The sequence below is a fragment of the Ambystoma mexicanum genome, chromosome 6p, assembly GCF_040938575.1.
Source record: "Ambystoma mexicanum isolate Mex_15411 chromosome 6p, UKY_AmexF1_1, whole genome shotgun sequence".
In the NCBI taxonomy this organism is placed as follows: Eukaryota; Metazoa; Chordata; class Amphibia; order Caudata; family Ambystomatidae; genus Ambystoma; species Ambystoma mexicanum.
The window spans coordinates 162,445,915-162,472,486 of NC_090935.1; the positions used below are offsets into that span (position 1 = coordinate 162,445,915).

At 47.6% G+C, this 26,572-nt stretch overlaps 1 protein-coding gene across 2 annotated transcripts in view; it reads left to right on the forward strand.

Annotated features, from left to right (window-relative positions):
- The window catches only part of KIAA1328 (KIAA1328 ortholog), a 1,369,495-nt gene that overhangs the window by 228,020 nt on the left and 1,114,903 nt on the right, over positions 1 to 26,572 (forward strand). For both annotated transcript variants that reach the window (XM_069626866.1, XM_069626867.1), the window contains one exon: positions 24,862 to 24,959. In XM_069626866.1, coding sequence (XP_069482967.1) covers positions 24,862 to 24,959 — 98 coding nt within the window. The remainder of the gene's footprint in view (positions 1 to 24,861; positions 24,960 to 26,572) is intronic.

Below are 26,572 nucleotides of genomic sequence, written 5' to 3' on the forward strand. Positions count from 1 at the left end.
GGTTCGCCAGCATGTTCCCCCAGCCGAAGAGCATGGGCGATGCTTTCTCGTTCCCCTGGTATTCACAAAAAAGAGTACTGGTACGTCAAGGATTGGCCTATGAGCGGTATAAATGAATTAGTACCATATCGTTCCAATACCTATATAACCTCGTTGGTTATGTAAAGAACATTACACCCATGTGTATATAAGAGAGTCATAACCATTCATAACAATTGAAAACACATTTAATGTGGAAAATACATACATAGCATTAAATCAAACATGTGATTCACATTTTTAACAGTGGATAAAATCTTTCAAACCATACATTAACGAGTTGAACCTATGAGAAATGAAGAGAACAAAATCAAAAATTAAACCAAAAAGGAGAAAGCAAGAACCCAGACCAAATCCGGATATAAACAAGAGTTCCTTGTCATTTAGACATGCAATTTTTCCTATACAAATAAGAACAGAGAAATACTCAGTCAAGTTACTCTGTAAGTCAATGCAATATTTCTAACTGCAATATTGCCGTAGACTGTAACCATCAAATGTGCAAAAAGGAAAATAATTTTTTGTTTCCAATGAATAGTCTTATTAATAGAAAATGAAGTCCCAGGCTAAAAGTCTTAGAAAGCTGGGATTGGTTCCCCTGGCACAGCCTGTTCCTGTATGCGTTCCCTCCGTTGCTGTTCCGACTCATCAACCAACTCAAGAGGTCCCGGTGCAGTATGATCCTCGTCGCACTGGTGTGGCTGAGATGGATATGGTTACCGGACCTTCTGGACTTGTCAGCGTCCCCCCCAGTCAGGCTATCGACGGACGCAGATCTTCTCTCCAGAGAAGGAGGTGCCATCCTCCATCATGACCCGGAGTCACTGAACTTGCAGGCCTGGCTCCTGCAGCACTAGAGTTTGGAGGGTACGATATCCCAGAGGACTGCAAGGAGGTTCTTGCAAAGGCCAGGGCGTCCTCAACTCTAAAGTCCTACGGACACAAGTGGAAGAGGTTCTCTGTCTGGTACCATGCACAGAAGATTAACCCTCTGCGAATTACGGCCCCTCAAGTGCTGCCATACCTGCTGTCGCTGGCCAAGGCGGGGCTAGTTCACTCTTCCATTAAGATCCATCTTGCAGCGATTTCCCGTTACACCAGAACCACGGGACGGTCATCCCTGTGGTCTCATCGCCTGGTGAAGGAATTTATGAAGGGACTGTTCCGATCGTTCCCGCCGGTGGATGCTCCGGACCTGGCGTGGGAGTTCAACATGGTGCTGACCAGGCTCATGGGGCCGCCATTCGAGCCTCTGCATTCGGCACTGTTGAAATTTCTGTCGTGGAAAACAGCGTTCCTTGTGGCCATTACCTCTGCACGCCCTATCCTGCAAGCCTCCATACTTGACTTTCCATGAGACGAGGGTGGTGCTGAGGACGCACCCCTCCTTCATGCCCAAGGTGCTGTCGGACTTCCACCTCAACGAGCCCTTGGTGTTGCCAGTTTTCTTTCCGTCGCCTTCGTCGCTGGCCGAAAGGACTTTGCACTCGCTGGATATAGCTGGAGCGCTGAAGTTGTACTTGGACCGTACAAAATGTTTTCGGAAGACATTACAGCTTTTTGTGAACTTTGGACCTGTGAATCAAGGGACGGCCCTCTCGAAGACTTCCATTTCCAGATGGCTCTCTGGCTGCATCATGCACTGTCATCGGTTGGCAAATCGACCGTTGCCCAGCCGTCCGAGAGCCCATTCGACCAGAGCGATCGCAGCTACTATGGCGTTCTTGTCTGGTGTGCCCCTGCTGGACATCTGCAGGGCTGCTATGTGGAGGTCGACGCACACCTTCACGAAATTCTACTGCGTCGATCGGGATTCCAGGGAGGAGTCCAGAGTCGGCCAAGCAGTGCTGCGCAACCTGTTCGCCTGAAGGTGGGCCTGGTGAGGAGGTAAGAGATGCTTAATGTTGAATTTATGTAATGCTTAATGTTGAGCCTTTCCACCTCCTGTGGTTGTGCATGTGTGTACTGCTATGTATTCTTATATTCATGAGCATGTGAATCCATGCCAGACCCCATGCTGGAGAAGGAACAAGTTACTTACCTGTAACTGTTGTTCTCCAGCATGGGTCTGGCATGGATTCACATGCAAACCCTCCCTCCTACCCCTCTGCGGCTCTTCACTTGGTCATACTGCCACTGTACGTGCTACCAAATCTGAGGATGGCTGCCAGGGGCGGGGCTTAGGGAGAGGTCAGTCATTGGCTGGGGGCAGTATGACCCAGAGACCAGTGATTCGTTTCTGATCTGTCTTTCTTAGTAGTAACCAAACTGATACTGATTTTTTTCTTTACCGAGGATTCCCAGCCAGACGACGTTGAATATTCATGAGCATGTGAATCCATGACAGACCCATGCTGGAGAACAATAGTTACAGGTAAGTTACTTGTTCCATCAGGTGGGTGGAAATACTCTATACCAAACCGAGGGCACGGGTGAAATGGGGGAGACATGTTTCCGACGCATGGAACATATGCAGGGGCACCAGGCAGGGGTGCCCACTATCCCCCATGATTTACATATTAGGACAAGAGCCTATTGCTATTTACTTCAGGAAGCAGTTCTTTGACGCGGGCATACGGTTGGGAGGAGTGAACCACATAATCTCGCTCTACGCAGACGACGTCCTCCTGTACGTTAAGGATCCTCACCTAAATGTACAGACCATGCTGGATGTCCTGGATAAATATGCTAGGGTCTTCGGTATACAATTCAGCAAACAAAGTGTTGCTTGTTCCCGTTAGCGGTCCTGTGGGCCAAGGATATAGAAGACCTTCAGTGGCAACTGACCTCATTCCGATCTCTCGGGGTGCACATAATGCACACCCCAGAACTAATGCACAAACGTAACACTATGACAGCGCTTCCCACCCTACGCAAATCGATGGGGTTTTGGTCCAAGCTCCCCCTGTCTGTGACGGGTAGGGCTTCAATCATCAAAATGATAGTCCTTCCCAGATTTCTGTATGGGTTTCAGAACATACATTATTACATCAATGCCTCCTTTTTTCGCTTGCTTGGAACACTGTTTCGGGAGTTTCTATGGGGGAACGGCAGACACAAGATGGCGCTATCCACAGTAACCCTTCCATACAGACAAGGAGGAATCCAACTCCCAGATCTAGAGAAATATTACATGGCAGCACAGCTTGGCTTCGTGCCTAGTTGGTTGGCAGACAAGGTCACATCCAAAACTGCTTTACTTCAACACCTGATCACCCCGATAAGACTAAAGGAACTCATCTGGGCACCACAACACCCCCTAGACGGAGCACCCCTACTAGCTAACCTGGGAAGAAGAATATGGCACAGAACCAAAACACTCTTACACCTAGAACACTCATACTCCCCGGAAATCCCAATGATATCAGACCTGTGCAAAACCAGCACTGACTTGGCAATCATTAGACTATGGGAGAGAAAGGGAGTCTACACTTGGGAAGACCTATACACAGATGGTACATTTCGAGAATTTGCCTCACTGCAATCTGAAGATAACATACCAATTGGCCAATTCATATGGTACCAAAAGATCTGCAAGGTGGCAAGGATCAAATGGGAAGTCTAGCCCGAAGAGCCTGAAGCAGACCCCTTTATAACACTGCTGTATAACCTTGGGGAGGGTGTCAAACCAGTGTCCCAAATATACTGTCGCCTGATAGATAAACCCAACCCCCGCAGTATCGAACTAAAATCCAGGTGGGAAGAAGATCGCAGCCAAGAAATGACCGACAAAGAATGGGACAGGGCTCTTGCGTTCCCTAAATAAGTGTCCAGGAACTCCAGGTTCCGACTGATCCAGCTGAATGTCCTGTATAGTACATGCCTCACTCCATACAGAATGGCAAAGTTCACCAAACTAGTCCCAATTGCACCTGATGCAATGCGGACAAGGCAGACATGCTACATATGTTCTGGGAATGCACCAGGGTGCAACATTTCTGGGCTGAGGTAGACCAGACATGTAAGAGGACGGGCTTGTCCCGATATGAACCTACCCTAGATTAGCCAAAATTAAGAACATAGTGAAACTCATGGACACTGCATGTGTGTTAACCAAGAGAACAATAGCAATGGCTTGGAAACGGCCCAGTGGTCCGCGATACAATACATGGCACGGCGAAATGGAGCACTGGGTGGGCGCCGAAACTAAAGCCTGGTAGGACAGTGTTGCCAGATCTCCCGACGACTCAAGTGTGTCGCTAGACGCCTGGAAAGCGCTAACGTGGAGCATGTTTCATCCCTCTGATGATAAACCCCCTTGAGCACAGCCGCTCTACTGCCTCTAGAACTCACCATCAGCAGAGACACTGGTAGCCGAGGGCTCCCTGGGCCCTCGCAGGCCCCCTCCTCACATGCCCCGCTTGCCCTTGCCCCTCCCCCTTTGTGCTTCCCTCATAATCAGACAGCCCACATTATACCGCTTCGTCATGCACAAGGAGACAGTTGATGTTGTTCCTTTATTTTTTGTTGTTTTGTTTTACATTGACCGCAAACCTGTGTGTTGTAGCATGGCAGTCATACTGTGCTACTGTTGTAACTACCAGAAATGCTAATAAAGTAATTTGAAAATTAAATTGAGAAAAAACTGAGATCCTTATAATCGGTTCCCCGACCAGACTCGGCAAACTCCACCCAGACTACACCTCCATAGTGATGATGGCACACCCATCATCATTTCCCATAAAGTCAAAACACTAGGAGTACACCTCGACTCAACCTCACCATGAACAATCACATTAGCGCTCTTGCCTCCTCAACGGCCTATACTACCATACTCATCACCTTAAGCAGGCCTCTACTATCTACGGACAAATGCCTAACTCTTGCTAGAGCCATCATCCTAACAAAAATAGACTTGCAACATCTTACTGCTGGGTACCTCAAAATAAAACCTAACCAAACTCCAAAAAAATAAACCCATTCGAGCAGCACTGGGCATCAAGAGAAGAGAACACATCATGCAACATAGAAGAGATGCACACTGGCTCCCAGTACACGCAAGAATCCTCCACAAAACCCTAACCACCACCCACAAATGCCTATTTAATGCTGTCCCCACTTAACTCAATAGTTGCATTACACGCAGAACCTCGTTTATGTATTTATTTGCATTTTTTAAAGCGCTCACACAGCCCGCGGGCACCGAGGCGCTGTCACAGGAATTTTGTTTTTTTAGTTGCGTAATTGTCATTTTTTTCCTTAGTTCCATATTTATACCGCTCTTAAACGCCCAGAGGTTTCTAAGCGCGGACCCAGGGATTGAACCTGTGTTGCTTCGTGTCGTCTTGCTTCCAAGGCGCGCATGTTGCCGTTAAGCTATCCTCCCGGGACACTCGGATCCAATGCCAATACTCGGCTACTCATCCCACGCTTCGCCACCACAAGAGCAGGTCACGCCAGCTTCCCCATCGCAGCCCCCCGCATCTGGAACACACCCCCCCCCCTCACCTGTCTAATGATAGTTTACCAAGTTTAAATAACAACTCAAAACATGGTTCTTCAACAAACACTAAAACTCTAGCACTAGCTTTTCTTCTGAGTGGGTCACCCCTCTCAGTACCACAAGATAACTGCAATGTCAAATGAAAAACAATCTGTATATATGACCGTATAGCATCTGCAAAACAAAATGTATGTAACATTGATATGAAAATAAAGATATATGTAATTTACGCCGTGATACCTAAGGGTTTGGGTGTATAATTGTCATGATCTCTGCTTCCAAAAGGTCAGGGTTTTCCCAACTCCCTTGGAAGCAGATCCATAACCCAGGTTCCGAGTGCCAACCAGTCCCAATTGGGACCTTTTGGACCCAGTCCTGGCGCCAGTGGCACCAGGCTCATAAATATGCCCAGTCCCAGCGCTGGAAGCGCCGGGCTCATAATGCTTTGGTGGACTTACCTGCAGCAGACCATGCTGCTTACTTGCCTGCCAGTTGAGCCTCTGATCCCCTTCTGTTTGGAACTACTTTTCCTGTTGGGTGGGGCTGGAGCCACTCCCTAGATTCAGAACACTGGAACTCTTCTGGAAAGCAGGAACTCTTTTCTTACCTAGGCGTGGCTGTGGAAGGAGACACCGAAGCACTACAGGAGGCTATTTAAACCACACCCGGTGGATGAATCTTGCTTTGCGTTATTCTGCAACCTCTGCAGCAGAACGCTCATCGTGTCTTCTGCATCCGGTCTTGGGCCTAAGGAAAAAGGCTTACCATCCTGAATCCAGTCTTCAGCAACACCTATAAAGACAAGAAAGAACAGGTTAGCATTCCGGCATCTGAAAGGCAAAGGCTTACCATCCTGAATCCAGTCTTCAGCAACACCTATAAAGACAAGGAAGAACAGGTTAGCATTCCGGCATCTGAAAGGCAAAGGCTTACCTACTCTTTGTGTGCTCCGGAGGTCTTCACACTGCATTCCGGCATCTGAAAGACAAAAGCTTACCAACTCTTTGCACGCTCCGGAGGCCTTCGGCGCTGCATCCCGCATCTGAAAGACAAAACAAGGTGCGTTTAAGACATTGGGGAACTTTAATACTCACGTGCCATTACTCCTTTCCACATCTAATCCAGTGGGTATTCCGGCACCCTGCAGCCGCTCCGAACTCGTACCTGCAAAATAAAAAGACAGTTAGAGCGCATCGTGAAGCAGGCAACAAGCGCTTACTTACGTGCTTCCAGGCGCTTCTATTCATCACACGGGCTCCATCTTCAACTCACTTGAACGCCATCGCCGGAACCCTGCAAACCAAGAGACATCATTACTAAAGACTTTACAGACATTTGAATGACTCGAAACTTACCGTTCGTGCAGTAAACGACGGACAGCAGTCCTCTGAAGTCAAGAGGCCTGCGCTACCTATCCAGTGAAGAAACTGGTTACAGCACCCTGCCCCGAGGCAGATGGAGAGCTCGGCATTCACTTACCTAAGGTGAGAGCGTTAACCTTTGGGGGTCTACAGGAGAGGAGAAGAGGAAAGAGATAGGGACACCCCAATAACCCCAGTTCATTAACCCCTTATTTTCTATCTGCAGACATCTTACTCTACGCGTCAGGCATACAGTGCACAGAGGTCCAGCCCAAAGAGCCAACCGGGTGCTACACATCACCTTTGAAGATACGGTAGTCGCCCAGTCAAGACCGGCGCCTCTGCGAGAATCAGGTGAGCGTTACAATAATCAAATGCAACAAATAAAAATAAAATAAAATCCTACTAAAATGGGTCTCGGGAATATAAAGGAAGGTGTTCCGACTGACCTCAGAATTTCTGTTCAGACCACAGTGCCAGAAGGACGACATGAAGGGGGCAACAGTTGTGTTACAGCTAGAGGAGATAGTAAAACGGAAAGATATGGTATGGTGATCCTGTGTGGCACAGGTAATGACAACATGGAATGGTGCATGGTGCTCTTCATGGACCCAACACTATTTTATTTATATTGCGCTCGTACACAAGTGTTTTAATGACACTGACAATAACAGGAGTATCGGATGAACAATTGTTCTCTGACGAGGAAGAGATGGTGTTTCGGATACAGATTTCTTGTCCAGTTCAAGTAATGGAAATGCTGGTACCAATACTAACAGTTAGTGAAACAGGGGAACAAGCACACAAGACCTCAAAAAGGTGCCAGAGAAATTATGGACCAAGGTGCCCCATGTTGTAGGGGATGCTGAAAGGAGTGGGGCCAGTGAAGATAAAACTGAGGGACTGGGCACTATTGCCCTGCGCAAAGCTATACTCATTGTTCAGAGAAGCAGATGAGGGAATATACTCTACACACACTGTGGCAGCAGGTCATCATCCAGACCTCCTCATCGCCATGCAACACGGCGTTATACCTGATAAAGAAATCAAAGGTTGGGTCATGGTGCTTCATTCAGGATTTGTGCCCTCTGAAAGATTTGGTTGAAGCAGAATTTCCCTTCGTCCTGAACCTCGCCACAATATTGTGCAACATTCCCAACGAAGGCAAAGTACTTCACAGTAATTGAATTGAAGAACACCTTCTTTTCTATTCCATTGCGCCCAGATTCAAGATACTTGACCGTGTTTACGTATCACAGGAACCGGTTTGAACACACTCTGCTGCCCCAGGGGTACTCTGTGTCACCTAGTATCTTTAATCGGGTGATTCAGAAGGCAGGGATTGAAATTAAGATTTGATAATCCAGAGCTTTAAGCATCTCCTGGATATTCAGCATTAACCAGTGACCAAGAGCTACCATTTAGGAACCTGGAACTGGTACATAGCGTTCTGCAAATCTAACTTCCACATAAGATGCAAACATATCGCTTTGTACCTTATTTATGACCCCTTATGCTTTAAATAGTGTATAGATGTGTCCTAATGTTAATTTATTGATTGTCACAAACGCACAGAGAGAAATCCACATAGGTGTGTTTGTTTGGCATGAGTTGTCCCGGGAAGTCAAATGAAGCCCCTGGGAGCTGTTGGTGTCAAGCTAACCCGGCTCTTCTAGGCCGCAAGCAGGAGCTAGATATCTCCCAGCTCCCCTCAATTACAAACCCTGGATAGACTTGAGCAATGTACAGATGGCAAGCACACTGATCCAGTATGTTGACGATTTATTGATGTGCAGTGAGACAGAGGAGTGTACAGCAGATTCAGCGCACCTTCTAACAGCAGACAAGGGATGCAAGGTGGACAAAGCAAAATTGCAATATTGCCAGGAAGAGGTTGTGTACCTGGGACAGATAATATCCATTGCAGGGCGAAGGATAACACCAGAGATGGGACAGGCAGTTCAGTCCACGGCTCACCCACACAGTGAAAGGAATGCAGAAGTTCCTGGGACTGCAACTGTTGCAGGACATGGGTGTTCGTTTATTCACAAAACCCCTTTTTCAGGGCATTAAAGATGCACAAAAAGAAAAGAGGGAACTAAAATGGACATTCGAAATGAATGAGAGCTTCCAATAGTTAAGATGGGCTGACTCACGCGCCCCTGCTGGCCACCCCAAACTACAGATAAAAAAAAATCTATCTGTTCTCACATTCAGACAGCTCGGTGATGACAGCGGTCCTCACACAAAAGAAGCCACAGGGACACAAGCCATTGGCATATTACAGTGGTATTCTAGCCCCATTGATGCAGGGACACTTCTCCTGCGAACAAGCGCTGCTGGCTGCAGCATTTGCCATAGAGAAGGTGGCAACAATCACAATGGGGTGCCCCGTAGTACTGTACGTGGAGCATGCACCGTTTGCCAATTCTCGGAATATCCTAAAGCACATTAACAATGCAAAGGGCCTCAGGCTAAAAGGTTATACTTACTAACCCAGCCAATGAGCTAGTGCAATGCCTGTGGTCAACCCAGCCATATAGCTAGCAAACCTATAGAGGAAGGGATCTACATACATGATTGTGCAGTACATATGGATGGAATGGAACATATAGATAAAAGATGAAGAAATACCAGGAGCAGACATCCTTTGTATTGACGGGTCATAGAGTATAGACCTGGTGACCTACTGGAGCGGTGGTAGTGTGCTGCATACGTGGGGGAATATGTGATAACATCCCCACAGTGACTACCCTCACACTATTCAGCACAAGCAGCAGAGTTAGTGGTAATGATCAGTGAGTTAAAGATGATGGAAGGACACACTGCTAACATATTTTCTGATTCCGCCTATGTTACCTCTACAATACATGCAGGGTTGGCATGGTGGGAAATGAGAAGGTTCAGAAGAAGTGACGGCCCTCTGTATAACATGCAGAGTTGCTTAAAGAATTGAGGTCATAAAAGTGCCAGTGTAAGTGGCAATAACAAAATGTGCCACCCACACAGGTAAACAAGACCGAATATCATTAGGAAATTAAATGGCCGACAGAGCAGCGAAGGAAGCACTCTGCTTACCTGAGGGAACTACAAGATGGTACACGAGGGCAAAAGAAAAAATACAACTAATGGCGGCAGAAAGAAATTTGGGTGAAGAGGAAGGAAGTCAAGAGTTTTAACACAATACCCATCTTCCAAATCATAGAGCTGCTCACTGTCACCCACTGACTTTATTTGTAGACAGAATAGCACAGGGACACCTTTAATGCCTGATAAACTGCTAGCTGCTGTAGCATTTGAACTTGAACAGCTGCACTACCCCAACCACAATCCAAAGAAATGATAGCAGCAGATATAAATGAAGGATGGTATGTGCCAAATTTGCATGGGAGTGTGCTGGAATTCATGGGAAATTGTGTGACGTGTCAACAATTTGTTTGGTTATAATTGGAAAACTGTAAGGGGAGCATTACCCCAGCTAGAAGGGCTGTTACGGCACGTGCATATCGACTATGTTGACATGTAAGACAGGTGTGCCTCCTATAGGTCCATTCTCACGTTGGCTTGAAGCGGAACCCTGTGTAAAAAAAAAAAAGAAAAAAAATATGCAGCAGAATTCCTGGTGAGGGAGGGGTTTCCAAGATTGGGAATATGTGAAATAATCAAGTTGGATAATGGCCAACATCTCTAATGAAATTACGCTTCTCTTGGAGATCATACATAAGTTTTGTACAGTATACCTACCGCAGGTGAACAGAATTGTTGAAAGGTTCAATGGCTTACTTTAGGAACGCTTCGCAAAGCTAATATCTTCTCTGTGCTAAAACTGTCTTTCTTGCCTCCCCCTTGCTCTTTTTGCCCTGCGTAGCTGACCCAGTGCAGATCACCACTTCTCCACACACTAACGCAGGGGTACACAACTGATTTTGACAGAGGGCCGAAAGTACCTTACATGATGGCTATAGTGGGCCGAAAAGTAAATGTGGGTGGGGCTGTAGACGTGGGGTGGCGTGGCATGACGGGAGGCTTTTTCAACCCCCAATTTTAATTAAACTCATGGAAAAAGAATTGGTTTTTGAGGTGTAACGATTTTTATTTGCATTTCAAACTTACATTTTGTACTACACATTTTCCATTGTTATCATTTATTTCTATTTAGTTATTGCATATCGTCTGTTTAATTACATATATTTTATTGACCTTTGATTGGACATTCCGTTATTTTGGACTGCTATACTTTGCTGTTTGGGTTGCCCAAGAGGAGTATGGCTTAGTCGAGTCGGGATTCCACAAAAAGCAAAGGATGTACATCTCCTAACTGTGCCTGTTTGTTTTATTATTGGGTTCTCGCTTGGGATCCGACACTATGCCCCATGGCTCCCACTCCCAAGCAAACACTATCCCCCATGGTCCCCACCCCTCAAGCAAACACTATGCCCCATGGGCCCCACCCCTCAGCAAACCCTATGCCCATGGCTCCCAACCCCAACCAAACACTATGCCCCATGGCACCCACCCCTCAACCAAGCACTATGCCCTATGGCCCCCACCACCCAACCAAACATTATGCCCCATGGCCCCCACCACCCAACCAAACATTATGCCCCATGGCCCCCACCCCAACCACACACTATGCCCCATGGCCCCCAACCAAACACTATGCCACATGGCCCTCAGACCTCAACCAAACACTATGCCCCATGGCTCCCACCCCCGAACAAACACTATGCCCCATGGCCCCCACTCCTCAACCAAACACTATCCCCCAAGGCCCCCACTCACCAGCCAAACACTATGCCTTATGGCCCCCACCCACCAACCAAACACTAAGCTCCATGGCCCCCACCCCCAACCAAACACTATGCCCCATGGCCCCCACCCCTCAACCCAACACTATCCCCCATGGCCCCCACTCACCAACCAAATACTATGCAACATGGCCCCCGCCACCCAACCAAACACTATGCCGCATGGCCCCCACCCCCAACCAAACACTCTGCCACATGGCCCCCACCCCCAACCAAACACTATGCCCTATGGCCACCACCCCCAACCAAACACTATGCCCCATGGCCCCCAACCAAACACTATGCCCCATGGCCCCCAATCAAACACTATGCCCCATGGCCCCCAACCAAAAATTATGCCCCATGGCCCCCACCCCTCAAGCAAACACAATGCCTCATGTCCCCCACCCACCAACCAAACACTATGCCCCATGGCCCCCAACCAAATACTATGCCCCATGGCCCCCAACCAAACACTATGCCCCATGGCCCCCACCACCCAACCAAAAATGATGCCCTATGGCCCCCACCCCTCAAGCAAACACAATGCCTCATGGCCCCCACCCCTCAAGCAAACACAATGCCTCATGGCCCCCACCCACCAACCAAACACTAAGCTCCATGGCCCGCACCCTCAACCAAACACTATGCCCCATGGGCCCCACCCCATGCACCCATACAGTCCCAAACCCCCATCCCCCAACTCAGCACACAAACTGACAAGCATGCACCAATACACTATGCAACCATACCGACCCGAACCCCCATCCCCCAACCCAGCACACAAACTCACAAGCATGCACCAATACACTATGCAACCATACCGACCCGAACCCCCATTCCCCAACTCAGCACACAAACTCACAAGCATACACCAATACACTATGCATCCATACTGATCCGAACCCCCCCATCCCCCAACTTAGCACACAAACATACACCAATACACTATGCACCCATACCGATCCGAAACCCCCATCCTCCAACTCGGCACACAAACTCACAAGCATACACTATGCACCCATACCGACACGAACCCCCCCACCACACCATCTCAACATACACTGCACAGACATACAAATACAAACACCCATACAGACCCGACACCCCCCCAGCCCCGCATCTCAACATGCACTGCACAGACATACAAATACAAACATCCATACAGACCCGATACACCCCCCGCCCCATCTCAACATACACTGCGCAGACATACAAATACAAACACCCATACAGACCCGACACCCCACCACCCCCGCATCGCAACAAACACAACACAAACATACAAAAACAAACATTCATGCACACCCGACACCCCCCCCTGCATCGCAACAAACACAACCATACAAAACAAACATTCATGCACACCCGACACCCCCCCAAACACAGCACAAACATAAAGCATAACAGACTCGACACACAAACACAAACAGACCACTTACCGGACGTGCTGAAAGGCAGGCTAGCTGGAACGCTGGCGAGGTAAGTGGAGCAGTACTAGGTACTAGTAATAGAGGGGTATGAAGAGGAAGGGGACATGAACAGGGTCACACGGGTGTGGTTTTGCAAGGAGAAGGAGGGTGAGGAAAAAGGAGGGAAGGAGATGTCAATCGAAAGATCGATCGAAGGAGGGGGGAAGTATTAAAGGTACCAATTCAGCGCAAGGTAGGGTAGCGTACCTTCCACCTGTAGTCACATCATGAAAGAAGTCTTTGCTGGGAAATGTGGGGGTTGGGATGCACTGGATGTACCATCGGCCCAGGGAACTTACGTATGTCAGAACAAAAAATATGACAAATCCCAGATAAACATATTTAGCAGGGATGCCCTAGGTTGGCCCTTGCCCGAGAACCTTGCTCTGAACGCATCAACATACCACAGGTCGGAGAAGGGAGCCGGAGCCCAAGCTATGTGCCACAGGAGGACCAATGCAGCTAAGCCAAACACTGGGTGATGTATTAACCAGACGACAGGCCGACCTTGCGAGCACTTGGGGTTGGAGGGGAAATGAACCTAAGCCAAGAGAACCATTCACATGGCCATGAGTGCCCATCGGCAGATGATTATGGGTATGGGAAGCTGAACTGAGTGGTGTTCCTGGGAAAACCAATCAAAGCGTAGGTTTCTATATCCCTGGGAGGTGGCCAGCCTTCAAAGTATCCAACACAAGGTTTGCGAAGGTCAATATTCATCATGTACTGTGTGAATGTCTCCTTTCCCACCAGAAGCAGATTGTCTCGTGTTACTTTCGCAAATGGTGCTGACCAATGGCAGAATAATAAATCACACCGGTCAGCGCAAATGTTGTTTTACGAATTGCAAATTGTTCCTGGTAGGACTGAGAGTCGATGTGGTGCCACATGGGGCGGCAATGAGTTGGAATACGATTGATCACTTAGCTTCAATCACACTCTACTAACATAGGTCAGCTCTAGGGATATGACATAGCCTAGCCAGTCAATTGTCTTGGAACCACTGAGAAATTTGAAAGTTTGAGCTACAACTGTATCTAGTTTCTTAACTATTGTATTCGTAGTATAAAACTAATGTTCGCTGTAAGCCCAGATGTCAGCTCTCATCAGTCAGTTCCTGTCCACTGTTCTGTTTGATCTATGCTCGTCCAGCTGTAATAAACAGCGTAGCTTCTTGCCCGGTGTGTGGTCCTTTTTGGAGTATGATTTTTATATGGGGATCTCGGAGGACCCCTGAGTACAGTCCAATCAGGATTAAAGATGGTGGTGAGCCCCTCGGGGCCTGGAAAGCTGCATGTAGAGCTTTCGTAGTCTGTGGCGGCCATCTTGATGTTACATCTCGGTTCCTCCATTTTCCTGGGCATCCCTTTGCAGCATGCTGGAGAAGAGATGGTGAAATGCTCAGCTGTGTACAGGAAGTCAGGACAGGCAAAGACAGGGTCGATGGGCCTTGAAGCTGGCCTTTGAGCTGGGCCGGCTTCGCATACCGGTTCAGGGAGGCCATTCCATTTGTTGCAAACTTAATCCAATCAGGATTCAGGATGGTGGTGAGCCCCTCAGGGCCTGAAAGGCTGCATTTAGGGTACTCGTAGTCTGTGGTGGCCATCTTGATGTTACATCTTGGCTCCTTCTTTGTCCTGGGTAGCACTGTGCAGCATGCTGGAGCAGAGCTATTAAAGTGCTGTGTGCAGGGAGGCAGCACAGGCAAAGACAGGGTCGATGGGCCTCGAAGCTGGGCCTTTGTGCTGGGCCGGCTTCGTCTCCTGCCTCGGAGAGGCCATTCCATTTGCACTGGACATAATTCAATTAGGATTCAGGATGGTGGTGAGCCCCTCATGCCCTGGAAGGCTGCATGTAGGACTCTTCTAGTTTGTGGGGGCCATCTTGATGTCACTTCTCGGTTCCTCCATTGTCCTGGGCATCCCTTTGAAGAATGCATTGGGAGAGGAAGATAAAAAGCTGTAATATCCTGGCAAGAGAGTATACCAGGTGTGAGAAGTGAAGTGATTATGAAATTGTGGAACAAAAAGGAAGATTTGTACCACTTTTAGGGATCAATAAGAAAGTTGAAAATATTTGGGCAGGAAATATACCAGGGGCTGAAAGATGAACAGTGAAAGGAAAAGACCATACTACCTGTTAAGCAAATAGAGCCACAGAGTGTGAATAACTGAGCTTTCAAACCGACTGTGTATTTAACGGACTCTCAAGGGAAAATTCATCCCCTGGAGTAAAGTTAAACTGAAAATCGAAGGAAAGAGGTATTTTCCTTACGATTGTTGAAGTATAACGGGTAGAAAAAAATCAAGGAAATAGTTCAATCCCCCGCACACTTGAAACTGTGAAGTGAAATATTGGGATAAAAGCAAAAAGCACGGGAGTAGCCCCCCTTTTGTTTGAAACAGTGAAACATTGTTGACCTTTTTCCAGAGGCACTGTATAGTCATTAAAAGACTAGAAGAAACTTGGCGGTAAGGAGGATCGTATTCTTTAGCAGAACCTTTAATTCTTTTCTATTCTCCACCTTCTATTATGAACTTTGAGAGAAAGCTGCAAGTTCATAGCTTACAGAAAAGAGTGTAAGAGTCAGTTTAGGGTTTTTGGACACAGGACATCGGACGTTCTTTTTGTTTAAGAACCTGACAGACGTTCATTAGCTTGGTTGAGTCAGAGAAACTCCTCATAGATTTAGGGATGGGTAGTATTTCCCAAACCTCATTATTTTGATAAGTCCTATTTCATACTGAAACTGATTACTCTGGGAGTCTTACTCTTGATTGCTTACAGTATGCAGACAGTGAGATGTCCTTTTAGCTCCCTGAATACTTCTTCTATGTTTGATAACTACACAGAGGGGGAGTCAGGAGATCTCCCAGTACAGAAACTATGGACCTATTCTATCAAATCTATAATTCCAGAAGCAAATACACTTCTGAAATAACCCCTAACTTCTCAGGATGTACAGTCAATTCCCTCAGCGTTCAGTACTTACAAATGACGCGGGCTGGGATTTAATCTAGTGCCCTGTTTGAAGTATCGCTCCCATCAGGATTATTTCCATTTACAAATTGAAATAAAGCAGATCCTTATGCACTTCAGGTAAGTTACAAGGAAGTTCCTTTATTCCTTCAGTTCATTTACATTAAGATATCTCTTAGGGGCCCACTGGCACCCATCACCCAGGCTTGATCTCTCCAACTCCCGAGTATAGAATCATAAACACCCTCTCGTACAACAAAATTCTCACAGCATTCCCTCTTATATCATAAATTCCATGCATCCATTCAAGCACTATACAACACATCTCCCTTCCTTTTCCAGCTCTCACCACATGCCAACCAAGCATTATACAATACATCTCCTTTCCTAGCAAACCACACACACTGAAATATGCAGTCACACTTCAACCACACACATACATGCGCTCTCAAGTTGCACCATGATTTGAGTGGTGTTGCTCTGAAAAGACTTTAGGACGTGTGACCCTTAAACAATAACTGAATCTCAAGCAAAAAGGACCACTTCCACACCTTTTCCATTGACTACCCTACATACCGGAAGTAGTAGCCTCATCCTTTCACCATACACATGGCTCATTTAACGAGCGCAGTATCGCTCCGTACCAATGATTACCCCACAAAAAACGGAAGCAGTAGTCCCATACTCTCACCATGCACAAGGCTACATTTAACAAGTGTGGTGTCGCTCGACTTACACTACTGACAGAGAGGCCTGGTGCAGTCTCGTACCTTCTACATCGACTACCCCACACACCGGAATCAGTTGTCCGTTACACTCAACTTATACATGGCTTATTTAACCAGTGCAATGTCGCTCGACTCCTACCAGAGGCCTGGTGTTTCCGGTGTGTAGGATAGGCATTGGTACAGAGCAACACCGCTCTCTTAAAATGCCATGTGTGTGGTGAAAGTATGGGACTAACTCCCATATGCATTTTTTTTGGCTGTCTCAGAATTAGGTGGGCACCTCCTTAAGGACTGGTTTAACTGTCCCTCACCCCCCTCTGGACCAGATGGGCATCAGTCAGCAAGGCAGTGTGTCTTCCGTCGAGTCTGATTTCCTTCTTTCTGTATTTGTGCCTGTCTGCGGTCTGTCGCAATAAAGAAGGCCTGGCACTTTAAATCCAGGTAGGCCTCTTTTGCGGTGCTCTGTTAGTAATCCAAAAATGAATTCAATTGAAAGCAATCTATTCCAGTCTCCTTTCTGTTATCATCAATGCCCCTTTCTCTCCTTCCCATCCATCAGCCAGCCAGTAAGCTGGTGAGTGTGTCCTGTCCCACAGTCTTTAAGGGTTTTGACATTTATAGAGCATAAACCACTTCCTTTAGAGATGTGTAATTTTTCTTATCTAATAGGCCGATGTATGTTATTGGACAGTGTTTCAAAACTGACATTGCGCTATATCAACCCCTTACTACTCATTGGCCATACTAATGAGGAGGTCAGTCTGAAGGTAGTAACTTCCAAATTTCCCTAACATTTGATGCGATGTCATCTTAGAGATGTCTGCATTGATATGATATGGTATTCATGACGCGCCTATACACGAGTGTTTTGTAGAAAAGAAGCACACAGGGTTGTAAGTGAGGCTTCTTTATTGGCAACCAGAATAAGCCCAGCAGTGCTGAGCCTACATTACAGCTCTCCAGATCAACTGCTAACCATCCTCCTTGGAATGTAGAACCATAACATAAGCAAACATGACATCAGAGCATGGGTGGAATTCTACAAGAGCCATTATAACACTTCTCCCCCTTTATTCAACAAAGAAACAACCACCCTAAGGTCCACACTCAAACCCTCACACACTCGACCAGCAATCACACACACACAGACACACACCACACCAGACTGACATTCACTCATTATTAACTCCAACTATAAAATAGTTTGCCCACAAGAGCAAGGAAGAAATACCAAAAACTAAGCGGTGCTACTAAACAACAGCACCCAAAACAAACTTTTTGTACTTGGAGGGAACCTTCCTCTCCCTGCCCGACCGAGTATGTGTAGGAATAGAGTCGGCCACCCCAGCAGCGGACACTTCACATTCATCCGCCGGAACATCCCTAACACCAGAATCGGGCACAGAGATGGGAAAGGAATGTTCTTGAACACCCTAGGGATCAAGAGCCGCCCCAATGACAATGGGCTGCAAGTTAACTAGTCCCTCATTCTCCTCCTGGACTGCTGAGCCTTCTAAGGGGACATCACAACCCACCCCAGCATCGCTTGAACCGTTACCGGGCACGCTAGACTCACCGGCCGCAGAAACCCCTTTCTCCTTGTCCACCACTACTACACGCCTGAGACTTCAAGTGGATCCATCATCAAGTTTTACATAGCCACGACCACGCTTGACCACTTTGCATGGATTTAAGTATTTGCTGAGACCCTTGGCCACAAACCTAGGATTCCTAATCTGAACCCAATCACCAATCTTCACAGGAAGGGGCTTCCTATGGGCCATTTGCTCACTCAGAACCGTTCTTGCTTGCTCCGAACTCGATCCAAAACTTCCCGCATGTCCACATGTGTCTGAACACAGCCACCCAGGGCTGGTACTCTCAACTTGGAGCCAGGTTTCCTCCCTCGCATCAGCTCAAAAGGAGAATGACCAGTAACAATAGAAGGGGTAAGCCTGTAAGCCTTAAGTGATTCGGACACCACTCTTCTCCACGGAAGACCATTGGCAAGAGCCAACTGGATGGCCCCCTTGATAAAACGATTCATGCGTTCTACCAGACCGTTGGCTTGTGGGTTGTATAGTGCAACTCTATGATGACGTATCCCAAGTTCATCCAAAAACCTCTGCATATACTCTGACACAAACTGAGAGCCTTTGTCAGTAACTAAACCTGCAGGCACACCCTCCCTGTCAAACACCGCAGAGAGGAACTCCACCACTTTCTCAGCGGTGACCGTAGACAAAGCTGTGGCCTCCACCCATCGAGATGTATAATCTACCATAACGACAAACCTTAAACCTCCACCCAATGCATCAATGGGGCCCATTATGTCAAGCGCCACCTTGGACCACACATCACGGGGTAGTTCCACCGGATAAATAGGTTGGGGAGCGGGAACCTTGCTCTTGTCACTAGTGGAGCAAGCTGCACAATCCTTCACCACGTCCTCCACATCAGCATCCATTCGGGGCCACCAATAATCTTCTCTGAGCCTTCTCTTGGTCATGGACCTCCCTATATGCCCCTCATGGGCCAAGTCAACAAGTTTCCCTCTAAGAGAACGAGGAGAAATCAACCTCAGGCCTCTAGCCACACCCCATGGACCCACCGACAATTCTTCCCACACCTGGCCATAGGATTTTGACAAAGCTGGACCTACAACTCCACTGCTGAGCGCCGTCTTCATTTACATCAGCTCAGGATCAGCTGCACATTCTGTACCCCACTCATGTTCTGACACTGCGGGCACCACACTGGCAACCAGGGTACAATCGTCCCCTGCCACATCTTGGAGCTCAAGATCACCGTCAGATTTCGGAAAGCGTGACAGACAATCCGCTACCGCATTCCTAGTTCCCAGGACATACTCAACTTTGAAATTAAACTCCGCCATATCGGCCATCCACCTCATGATCCTTGAAGACGCGTGTGGTAACCCTTTAGTGGTCAACACATGCACTAAAGGCTTGTGGTCCGTACGCAGGGTGTATTCGATGCCCCACAGAAAGGTCCTGAAATATCTGGAGGCCCACACAGCAGCGAGAGCCTCCCTCTCTATGACGGCATATCTACCTTCAGCCTCTCTGCGCACTGTAGGTGCAAAAACAATAGGTCGCAGTTCACCATCCACCCTTTGCTCCAAAACAGCGCCTATGCCATACTCACTCGCATCCACGGTAAGAAATGTTTTCCTGGCCGGAGAGAAGGACCCTAGGTACGGGGCTTGCTCAGTCTCTTCCTTCAACCTGACAAATTCCGCCTGACACTGATCCGACCATGCAAAATGCACACCTTTCTTCACCAACGACCTCATACTAACAGTCTTGTCAGCATACGAAGGCACAAATCTACTATAATACTCCGCAAGACCCATGAAGGATCTCAACTGGTCCTTGTTTACTGGGGCCTGGTGCATCACTCAATGCCTTCACCGACTCTGCCTTGGGATGAATACGTTCAACGTCCAATGAATGTCCCAAATAATTCACACTGGGAACCCCTATTTTACATTTGTTAAATTTGACAGTGAGACCACAATCCTTCAAGACACCCATCACTTCAAGAACCCTGCAATCATGCTCAGCTTGCGATCTACCCAACACAAGGATGTCATCCTGGAAACATTCCACCCCCTTAATGTCCCCAAAGAGTTTTTGCATAATCCTCTGAAAACCGCAGGAGCGGAGGCCAAGCCAAAGGGCATCCTACAAAAACGGAATGCGCCAAAAGTGGTCACGAAGGATGTGAGTGGGCGAGATTCCTTGTGCAGGTCTATCTGATGATCGGCAGACGAGAGATCAAAAGTAGAAAAACATGAAGCCCCTGATACCAAGGAAAGCATCTCGGTAATATTGGGTAGGGGGTGTCTATCAACCCAAATGCATGAATTGAGATCTCTGAGGTCTACACACATCCTCATTCCTCCATCACCCTTGCGTGCCAACACCACCGGGGCCAACCATTCTGAACACTCTACATCTTCTATGACCCCAGATTCCTTGCGTTTATGCAGTTCATCCTTTAAAGCATCACGAGCCATGATGGGGACCCTTCTGACTTTGTGAACAACAGGTACTACACCTCTCTTGAGAATTATCTTGTGTGCAAAACCCTTCAATTTGCCCAACTTAGAAGTAAAAACTGAGGGAAACCTACTCTCCAAAATTTCAGCCGTGATGCCCCCAGAGCACACAGTACAATTGTTCTCTTCAGTCACACTCGTCACCGGAACAAGTTTCCCGGGTCTAATCGACAGCTCCAGAGCAGCTTGTTCTTCCCACCCAACAACAGGGTCACCCTTGTGGGCCACGTACAACTTGCCCCTAGCTGTTCTACCTTGAAACTCTGTCAGCCCATTCAAATCCCAGGACTTTAATGGGTAGACGCCCATAAGCGTACGGGTTTGTCAGGAGAGGATAATTCAGATACTCTTTTGTGGAACTTGGATTCATATAGCTCCGGGGATATCGTAGTGTATGGAGACCCTGTGTCCACCATCATCTCCAACGGGACGCCATTAACCATGAGCGTCGCCCAAGCTCTTTTCTTGCAATTCCCCACACTCAGCAATGAAACCTCAGGCACACTTCTCTCACTCCCGTCTGAACAACCCATGTAGCCCACTATTGTCACATCATCATCATCATTAGTGTCCACCATCTTCACCGAGTCCTTGATGGATATAACACCCCTACACATGCGGGCATAATGTCCCTTGGCTTTGCATTTCCTACAAACCACATTGGCAGCAGGACACCCCTTTGCACCCGCTACATGGCCACGCCACCCACATTTCCTGCACAGGTCATTTGAGGAAGACACAGCCCTGTTGTCTTTGTTCCCCCTTTAGCTTCCGTAGTCCCGCGGGGAATCACAGCATGTACAGCTTCCCCCTTATCAGTCATCACTCTCACACTTTTCCTGGATTCTTCAATTGCACGGGCTATCTCAATGACCTTATCTAGCGGTGGATCTTTCTCTATCCATAGTTTCTCTCTGACGCGCACATCACACGTCCGCATCATCACTTGATTACGGATGTACTCGTCTATGGTGCCTGTGAATTTGCACGTTGCTATTAAAGTACGTAGAGCAGTCACATAAGCATCAATGCCTTCACTGGAACCTTGAGCTCTCGAGAAGAAGTGATATCTCTCAAGTACCACATTGGCTCTCTTGCCAAACCTCGCTTCCAATCTGCCTAAGGCTGTTTCACCGGGACTGGCCAGAAAGGCTGGGGGCGGACGCGCATTGTTGTGCTGCATGTTGGGACAGATGCAAACTGGCTGGCACGTTTACTTGGAAGGGCACCGTTCAACTTCCTCTAATCACTGTCCATGCTTTCCAGGCCTTCTGGATAATGGACAGTTAGAACAATGTCAGATTTGTAGACACGGTAGGCACAGGGTTAATTTTCCTCTCGGAGCGATGAAGGGGAACGCCCCTTTGGTACTCCTTCCTCCACTGCTGGACGGACACCTCCTGCATGGGCGGGGTCTCTGCCCGGCAAGAGAGCTCAGTCCCCGCTCTCCCCCTTGCTGCTGACTTCCTCCTCAGATGTCCTTGGAAAAAGGAGAAGCACTACTCTGAACCAGCCGGAGGGCTGGGGCTGCAGTTGCGCGTGGGCCAGAGCTGCCGGCTCCTCGATCGTCTGTTTCCCGACTCACCGCTCTCCCCCTCTCTGCTGTCGCTGGTCTCCGCGGTGCTGGGCTCCGGCAAGGGGGGCGCGGATATGGACTGCTCACTGCTCTCCCCCTCTCCGCTGTCTCCAGACTCCGCTGCGCTGCAAGGAAATTGGCCGCTCTCCCTCTCGCTGCTAACCCCAGATTCCCTGGCGCTGCGCTCCGGTAAGAGGGGCGTGGAAATGGGCACCGGCACCGTTAGCGTTGCTCGCGGGAGTGGGGAAGGGTCACAGAGCTCCTCACCTGTTTCTGTTGCGGTGGGGGCACCGCACTCAACCCAGTTTGGGGAGCGCAGGCCAGACAGCACACCGGTCCGCGTTGCCGACGTGTGTGGGGAATGTCTTCTCCCTCCTCCACAAACACTCGCTGCTGCCGGGGCACCTGGTTCGTCCTGGCTGTGGAGTGCAGGCCCGGCAGGCTGCCCGGTGAAGTCGAGGGGCAGGGGAAACTTGCTCTCACTCCCTTGCCTCACGGGCAGCGTCAGTTGGAGGGCTCTTCTCCTGAGGGGCCCGGACAATACCTTAGGATCAGGCAGCCCTTCAGGGGGAAAACATGGGCAACTGCTGGGCCGAAATAGGCTACGTCGGTTGGAAGGCTGGTTGCCTTCGTCGCCAATGTAGAAAAGAAGCACACAGGGTTGTAAGTGAGGCTTCTTTATTGGCAACCAGCCTAAGCCCACTGTCCTCCTTGGAATGTAGAACCATAACATAAGCAAACATGACATCGGAATTCCACCCAAGAGCCATTATAACATGTTTCAAGGCGCGACGAGGCATTAAACACTTGCAACCTAATAAAACTTCATATTGCTCACGTGTAATCATGTTCCTAATCGGTTCATCAGTTTGCTGTCACTTAAACTATTCAAATAATGTAATTTTATCCGAACACGACTTCTGGTAGATGAGTTTAAAAATGTGGCTTTTTAACACTGATACTTTTATTTAAAAATACAATTTTCAGTTCAGAATAACAGGTTCTCCGGCATGGACACTTGTATAAATGAATCACAGGCATGTGCTGTTTCTGTGAGAAATATCCACATTCGTCTCATTTAAAAATGGAAATGAACATCAAAAAAATATCGCTTTACATTCTGCTGATCGAGATTTTCACCCTGAAAAAGTTACAAGCAAACATGATTCCCAATGTAAAATTCCAAAGGCATTTCTTTTTTATTTCCAAAATATTACATGCCAGCTCCAGTTAATCTGCTTGCCAACAGAAGAGCTGATTCACCATAGAGTGAATAAAAGACCTTGTCAGAGAAAGAGATGGCTGGCGTTGCATTCTGGGAAACGGAGTAAATGTCTATTAGATTCAGCACAAGACTTTATATGACCAGCAATTCCATGTGGACAATATCATTATCATCTTAAAAATAAAATTATAACATCAATTCTGTAAGTCCTAGTACTCTTTGGGTTTGTTTTCAGTGTATCAAATCTTGTGAGGGATCAAAGTTCCTTTATATTGTTATCTTCACGTTGGAAAGAATTGTTTGTGCTCTGCACATACACATCTTTTTTTGTAGACACTCGCTTGCCATCATTGCCAGGGTCAAACTGCAGCATGCAATGAAAACCGGCACCAAAATAAAAGTGGCGCAGATTTGCAAATTTCATTGAATTAATTTTCACAAAAAAATGTTTTAATCATGCTACGGGTATACATTTTGGAAATCTCAGTGGCAAATAGTGCTTTTTAAAGCACCAGTGTGCTGGAAGAACTTCCCACGAGATGTAAGCATTTCAAGTTGCAAGCTACTTGACAGCAATAAAGGTCACTAGACATCTCAATTCTATCCACACTGCAGACCATTTCTTACACGACAAGAGTCAATTACCACTAGCCGATGTCTAGTGCAAATTTTGCACCCTGCTGGCCACAACTGCTGGCTGCACAGAAAAGTAAAAACAGGCCTACAATGACCCATAATGGCACGTCAGGATTTCCCTGTCTCTTCATTGGCCAGTCCAGCCTCTGCACTGTCTTCCTTTTGGTTCCCTTTGCACACTATCCGTGTTATTAGTCAGACCTCAGTTGTTGTTGAAATATACTGTTCATTTGGTTCTCGTTAAGTTCTAGCCTTCAGCACATTACTTTGTTAGGTAAAGTCCACAATACTAGTTTCTGGTTCCTGTTAAGGCAGGCTGTCTGCCTTCAATACAGCTCCACTTTTAGTGGTTGGTGAACCCATGCCAGGGCAGAACACATCACTTATGTTCCTATATCAATTTTGGATTTAGTTGAATGTCGTTATTGCATTAGAAAATAAATGTCATTTGGATTGCAAGCTCTCAACATGAAATCTCCATGAAAAATGACTTTTGAATAAAAATGTAAGAAGTTTGTTGTTTTTTTCCAGGCAATTTATGATGGTGATGGTGTAAGAAGTGCCTCTTTGAAAGACTTGTGTCTAGAAGACAAAAAGCGTATTGCAAACCTAATTAAAGAACTTGCAAGGTAAGCATTTACTTTTGAGACGTGCGACAACATCGCATTGTGCGTTATAGCTTGGATAAATCTCTATCAGTTTATTTTAATGGCTCTCATTTTAAGTAATACTACCTGCAGTGGTGGGCACGGTCGGCTAGTAATGTCCCAGGGGCACAAGTTATAGTCCTGAGCACAGCACGAGGCCCTTAACACTTACCCCAGCGCCATTACCAATCCAACCCGCCTGCCTCTGGGCGCTATTGCTCATAGCAGGCCAACGTGCTAATAGTGTGTGTCTGTGTGGGGGAGGGGCGGCGTGGAAAGCACCGGTTATACCAACTAGGATGCACTGGAAACGGAAGTAGGGCAACCGTCAATAGCACATGTGGGGGAAGGAGGCTTGAGAACTGCTATATACCTGTGTCATGATGACAGAAAATAGAAGCGAGAGCGAGTGGGCAGGACACGTAGGCAGTGTGGTGCTGCCCCTTTAAGGGTACCCGCATGCAGCAGAGTGACGTTGCACTCCACTGCGTGCCCTATAAATAAAAGGGGCGTTCCCGGCTCCCGCAGAGTGACCGGGAGCCTGAACCGAACACACCAGCGTCTGCCTGAGTCTGTGGGCGGTAGGGGGTTCATGGGGATTCCGAAGGCTGCCGTAGACCTGCAACAGGCAGGATAGGCAGAAGGGCAAGGAGTGGGATTGTATCGTAACTTCCAGCCCGCATTTGGAGCAAACTGATTGCCCCAGGAGCTAATGTTTGCACAAATAAGCCTTCAAAGTAGTTTTGGACTGTTACATTAGTACAGTCTATTTTAAAAAGACCATTTCCACAACAATGAGCACACAAGACATGTAGTTCAATGTATAGCTAAGTTTGCCAAACCAAAATATCTATATATTGTAGCTTTATTTGAACTGTTAATCCTGGCTGCTACACCCCGAATCATGAGTGCCAGAATAGTTCAGAAATCGCCGTAAAAGAGCACACCATCTTAGTTTCTTGCACTTCAGTAGCTTTCCTGAAGCCTGTCTCTGCATGTTCAACAACACATCCAAACTGCCAAAGGTTTGTCGTGTCGTAGGTTGAGTAGGTTTTGTATGAAACCATTAGTCAGTCAATAAAATGGCATTGTATTAGCAATCTAGCATTCATTAATCAAGAAACATCGGATTCAGGGCAGTGTAGCAACCCCACGCAATAATCAAGTTTTATTTTCGTTTTTTAATTTTTTTTTTAACTTAGAAAGTCCCAATCTAATTGCATGATTTTATTTAAAGTACAGAATGATGTGTTGTGTACGGCTCGGGTCCATGTCGGTCCAGGCACGCAACTGCTGGGAGGCACCCAGCAGGGTCAGATCTGCTGCGTTTGCGCAGCTCCAATCAGTGTAGAGCAGCACACTACGATGGTCGGGATCACCCAACCAGGTCCAGGCACTGTGGGCACCCAGCGCAATCAACCCTGGGCACTGTGGGCACACAGGCCTAGGCTCACTCGGAGGCCATGATCATACGGCTTACCCAGCACACAATAACACACAGACACCAGATGGACACTCTCTGGGTCTCTGGCTGCACTGCCTGCACGCAATGTTGCCAGGTCGGAAGGAAGAAATAAGCTTAATGCCCTTCCTAA